We start from the raw sequence: 6,192 nt of genomic DNA on the forward strand, positions 1-6,192 counted from the left end.
TACGCTCACACTTCCAAAAAGATTGCTATTTGAACCTTTCGTGACATGACATGAATGCTGCTGTTGAAAATGGTTGAGAAACAAACAGAAAGTAGCTGTCTAGACAGCCTGCATACGATGAACTGGTCAAAAGAAATGCATTTGCAGACCAAGGAGTCATTCATAGAAAATGTTCATTAGGCATGTCTGGACATCTCCAGACCAGACGTGCTTATGTGGTCATTCCAGGGTTAGATGGTATCTAGAAATATTTGTAACCTCCTAAACACAGCACAAAATTTCAGACTGGGTTCTAAAAGTTGCCTTGGTTAAACTTCCCAAGAGATGCAGGATTTGGAATGATTAGCTCAGTACCCCTTGAGTCCGCTTAGATGGAAAAGGAAATTCTTACTGTCTGTTCATTTCCTATTTGTAAATAAAAATGTGATCTCATTTGTTTCCCTGCAGGGTGAAGAAACCAAAAGCCTGACTCTTGTCCTGCATCGGGACTCTGGCTCCCTGGGATTCAATATTATTGGTGGCCGGCCCAGTGTGGTATGTTAATTGCTAAAATGTGCTTTTCCTTTTGCTGGTGTAGCTGGGAGGGAGGTCAAGGTTTAGGGGGTGAGAAGTAGGAAACCTTGCTCACTTCATTCTGCTTGCTGTAATTAGTTCATTGGTTGTCTAACATCTTCACACTCAGGGATTTTTATTTCGTTGTGGTCTCCTGAAATAACATTGCCCTAGTAATACAACAGCTAGTTCAAACTATTGAGCGTTTGGGGTGCATTTCTGGTTGTGTAGCGGTTGGGCCGATGAAGCCGCGTGAGATGTGTGCAGTTGGAAGTGGGTGACCAGCCACCCTCCGAGACTGAGCTGGAACGTGGGTTCCAGACTAGGGCAGCCTAATCCTGAGTTCTGTTCCGTCAGCGTCCCTCGGTCAGGGATGGTGCCCTCATTGTGGATTATCGCCTCCCTGTGCTTTCTCATCCCCCTGCAGCTCCTTGGCCACCCCATGCTCATCAGCCCCTCCTCTAGAAGGAAGAGGCCGAATTCAAACCTGCCAATTTAACTGCGAGGAAAAGGTCTGAAAAAAGGGCTCTGGGGAGTAGCAAAGGATGTGTTTGAAGATCCCCCTTTCAAGGGGGATTACCTAAACATGCGTCATCCCTTGCTCTTTTCTTTTGCTGACCGTTTCCTCGCTTATTAGATGGAAGTGAAAATAGTCAAAGGAAAGAAAAGAAAAGAAAATTGGCTTGTGCAACAAGTAAGTATTAAACATGGGCTGTTTACTAGGGCCTGGGAGATGCAGTGGAGACCAGGGAGATTGGGTCCCTGTTGGCATTGAGTTTATGTCCTGGTGGGGACATCAAGCAAGAAACAAGTAAATACAATAACTGGGAGACTGGGAGAAGTGTGATGAAGGAAAGAAATGGGAGATGGCGTATGGTAGGTAGCAAGAAGCCTCAGGCATCATTAGCTAGGCTCGCCAGGAAAGACAGGAGGAGATAGTAAGCTGGATCCTAAAGGGTGAGAAGGTACCAGCCACCCAGATAGGGACGGTGCTTGCCCTGCCTTCGTGGAGCTCACATCCACATGGGCAGACTGGTGCACTGGGAGAGCACGGTCCTGCTCTCACCAGTGTACTCTGAGCCCGGCTCCAGCTAGAAATGCCTTGGACTCATCCACCTTGAGGGAGGAGGCTTCCTGGGAAGGGAAGGGGCTACTGGAACTGAGTTCTGAGGAATGAGTAGTAGTTTGCTAGATCGGAGGACCATATTTTATTTATGTGTGTGCACACTTTTGAACTAATATATTATGTGCCTCATAAAAGTTACATGTAAAGGGGAGCACTTTAAACAACGAGAATAAAATAGACGATGAACAAAATTCCTAATATGTTCTTCCATCATTCCAGTGCATTGTGTTACATGTATCCATCTTTGAAGACCACTGAGCTAGAAGAAGGTGGTAGGACCCTGGGGCTGGGAAGGAGGGGGGTTGGCAACTCATACAAGGCCTGGAGCAGGGATAGAGTTGTGAATTAGGGGACTGCAAGTGAGTGGAGTATGGCTAGAGTTGGGGGATGGTCAAGGAAATGGTCAGGAAGAGGCCTGGGGAAGCAAACAGGGGCCCATCCCAAGGGGCCTAGTAAGTCCTGGGGGCTGGGATTTGAATTACCAAGGGCAGTGAATGGCCAACACATGGCTTCAATTGAAGCAAGTGACACAAAGAGATTTATGATTAAATTCTCTTTGCTTTTGGCCAAAGCTACAGTTTCGAAAACAAACAAACAAACAAAGACAATGGTTTATTATAAGAAATGACAGCTTAGTTATAAGTGGTATGTAGTTGTTAAAATGATGAACATTATCTGTCTTATAAAACATATGTATAAGAAAGAACATTTTAAATAATGAGATTAAATCATAAATATGAAGGTGGGTGAGAGCAGGGATCATTCCCACTTGGTCGAACCCCAGGGATGGGCTCACGTAGTTGTATTTCTCCCATTATCTCGGCGGAATTCTTAAGAAACTGTAGAACCCCATGAGGTTAGTATATTTTTATTTTTACCTATTAGCAGCTGTCTGAGCACCCAGTCTGCGTGTCACAGTTGTGTGCTGTTCTGATTTAGTCCTTGCTGCCGGAGATCAGCTTTCTCCAGCTTTGGGAGAGGTGAGGAGACAATTGACCCCAGAAAACAATGGGACCAGAACTTGAACCCATGTTCTCCAACTTACCCTCAAGAACATACTTTGCCATTTAGCACAGATAACAGAGTTGGCTGAACTTGGTTTATTCTCAATAATTATTCTTCCTCCTCTCCCAACCCATTGTTACCAGTTTTAAGAAACAACTTTAATAAACTGAGACTCACTTCACAGATGTTTTGGAAGATTTCACAGCCAAAAGAGCCCAGACCAGGAAGACCTAATCTTTGCCTCGGATCTAACCATACCAAAGCCCAGTGTCTGAAAAATGCTCAAAATGGAGAGGCCTGTCTGTGGTTCCCAGGCGATTGTTGGGGAACCTACTCTGTTAAAGCCAGTGAAGATGGTGTTTAGTTTCAGCACCTCACCAGTGCTGAAGTGACACTCCAACCTCTCTGGAATACAGTTCTTCCTCGTGCTTATCAAAGGGCATGCCTTAGCTTATTTCTTTTTCCTTTAAAAACGTGATTTAAGTACAAGTCATACCTGATTTTGTAGCTCACATTAGTACTCCCAGATTCTGTGGTCTTTTTGCAAGAACTACATGCATGTCCCCCAGAGGAAAATTTAATTCCACATGCATGTGTTTGCCATAGTGTTTTTAAAAATTTGTCCTGATTAGCAGAAATAGCATAGTGAAACCTAAATATATTCTACACTGTTGCCTGGTATATTTGGCACGTCATTGAGTACACACTAAAAAGCCAAGATGAGCAACAGCGCACACACATTGTTACTTACTGGAAGAACACAGTGCAAATGATGTCTGTGTTTCCCAAGAAATTGCTGCGTTAGATGCTTGGCTGGGTTGTGAAACAGCCCAGCTGGAGCCTCTGACATAAGAGTTTTCATTACGCGATGCAGTATGTAATGCTCTTAGAAAAATCACATCATTCATTCATTTGTTCTCATATTCTTAAAGAAACAGCAGCCAGTCTGTTGTATCAAACCTTTCACTTAAGCCTTTGGCAAGTGTGCTTCATTGTCAGGGACCCCTGGGTTGGATGGAATCCTGTTCATTTCTGTTTTGCTCAAGCCAGCAAAGCAAAAATAAATCCCAAGTCATATTAGTTCGCCTTGATAAATAGCTCTAACTTAAAATGTGTTAGGGGAGGAGCCAAACAAAGAATAAAGAAATATTTTTTAAGAGAAAAATCTAGCTATCTGGTTGTCTTTGATTTTGTGCTTTATGTGTTTTTCACATCCTGGTCCCCACTCCACCCGTCCACTGTCTTAATGTAACCTAAATTCTGGAGTTTGGTCTTGCCTGTTGCTTTCTGATTTTTGCTTGAACTTTCTACCACTCCTTAAGAATAATTATTTATGTACAGTGTGGTATTTTGCAAAACAAACCAAAGCCCAAATCCCCTCTCCTATCTCCCTCTTCCTCTCTAGCCAAGAAATGCAAAGTGGTTAAATCAGAGTAAACACAGATCTCTTTTCATTTGATATATTGACATCACCTCTTAGGGAACTCAAGCTTCTTCATAAATCTTCCGTGGTCCATTGAGACTCTTCGAGTTCATCTAGTGGAATATTTCATAGCCTGAAATGTCGGACTTCTGAATTCATGTGTATTTTGAGAGTTTTCTCAGTGGGAGACAGGGTTCCACACACAGCACGTGCAAGAGAATCAACCTTTTGAAACCGAGCCGTACCACTTTGGCTATACCGCTTTGTAGCTGTGTGACCTTGGGTATGTTACTTCACTGCTCTCAGTCTCAGGTTTTTCATCAGTGGAATGGATGACAGTAGTACTTACCACTTGCGATTATTATGAGGATTAAAAAATGCACATAGAACACTCACTATGCATCTGGTACCTAGCATGTGCTCAGTAAATAGAGGCTGGTGTGCAGCTTTGTACTTGCACTTGAGGGGTGTCTTTAGGGAGCTCCAGAGGTGCCTTCAGACTAGTGCGTCAGTGAGGCCGCTGTGGGAGAGGAAGGAGGCACGTGGTAGCTGGATGGTAAAGGGCTAGTGTGCAGGAGGCCTGCGGAGAGCACTGTGATGCTAGGCAGGGATGCCTTCTGAGGATGGCTGATCTAACACAGCACCCACAGTCTCGCTCACCCGTCTCTTGGAAGAGCGCTGATGGAATCCAGATGGCAATTAGAGACCCATCTCTGTCATGTGGGGATAGCTGTTGGGAAAAACACTTAATGCTCATTTTAGACTGTGATTTTGGTTTTTTTTTGATGAATTATATAACATTTCACCCTGTGTGTGTGTGTGTGTGTGTGTGTGTGTGTGTGTGGAGGGGGCGTGAACAGGGAAGGAGACAAGGGCTGAGGAATGTGCATTTTTTCAGCCTTACTTATTGGTATTGCATTTGAAAGGATAGATTGAATCACATTTAAAGTCGTCATTTTCCCTCTTTAAAAAATAGGGTTTTTTTTTCCGTTTCAAGAGGAAAATGTTTTATTGTCATAGTTATTTCTTAACAAATGGAATTTTTATGTATTTATATGCAGAGTGATTATTATTAAAATAGATGTTCTAATGGCATTATGGCAAGGAATTTACCATGACCGCAGATTTTGGAGTTTTTGTGGAACATCCTGAGTTTACTTTTCAAATGATTTTGTTTGGAAACAACACATGCTTGTGCCATTTAATCTATAAATCCATCTGTTAATCACTTGAAATTTAATCCACACACTTGGAGAGAATTCATCACAGTGCTGTTTGAAAAGGAGTTCGTGAGCAATCTGTGAGGGTTTTTTATGAGCTTGTTGGTGCCTTTTGATTTTAAGGAAAGAAAGGAGTTTGAGCAGTGAGCTGTCATCTTGCCCAGAAAGTTTTAGTTCTGACGTTTAATTCAAAGATCGAAATGGATTCAAGGTTGGAGATCAGAATTTATTAGTATTGGGGCAGTGGTGGTGGGCCTTTCTGATGTAAGTCAGAACAAAAACAAAATACTTGTTTTTACAATCAGATTATTAGATACTTATAAGCTTAAGAATAAGTCTGTGCAGGTGAGGATGTGGGAAAACACTCTAATGAACCATCGGTATAAACTCTCTGTAGGACCATTTGGCATTATCTATCAAATGTACATATACTTTGACCCAACAGATCCATTGCTAGGGATTTGCCCTAGATATATAAAACCCCCAAAGTTATTTCAAAATACAAGAAGGAGGGTATTATCACAACATTGTCTCTAATGGCAATGACTAGAAACAGTATTAATTATTCACATGTTAGAATATTACTAAGTCGTGTAAAGAAGTAAGGTAGCTGGGTGTGGTGGTTCATATCTGTAATCCCAGCTACTCAGGAGGCCAAGGCAGAATTGGGGCAGGAGTTTGAGACCAACCCGGGCAACATAGCAAGACTTCATTTCTAAAAATAAATAAATAGGACATTGTGACACAAGGCTGCAGTCCCAGCTACTCTGGAGGCTGAGACAGGAGGATGGTGTGAATCCAGTTAAATGAGAGAGGCAAGGACATAAGAGTCAGGATAGCATAATCTCATTTATGTGCATAAAAAA

General features: G+C 42.6%; 1 protein-coding gene across 1 annotated transcript in view; it reads left to right on the plus strand.

Annotated features, from left to right (window-relative positions):
- The window catches only part of PDZRN3 (PDZ domain containing ring finger 3), a 266,468-nt gene that overhangs the window by 14,641 nt on the left and 245,635 nt on the right, over positions 1-6,192 (plus strand). The window contains exon 2 of the mRNA XM_012652864.1: positions 448-534. Within this exon, the coding sequence (XP_012508318.1) occupies positions 448-534 (87 nt within the window). The remainder of the gene's footprint in view (positions 1-447; positions 535-6,192) is intronic.

The sequence above is a fragment of the Propithecus coquereli genome, unplaced genomic scaffold (genome assembly GCF_000956105.1).
Source record: "Propithecus coquereli isolate 6110/MARCELLA unplaced genomic scaffold, Pcoq_1.0 Scaffold400, whole genome shotgun sequence".
NCBI classification, from domain to species: domain Eukaryota; kingdom Metazoa; phylum Chordata; class Mammalia; order Primates; family Indriidae; genus Propithecus; species Propithecus coquereli.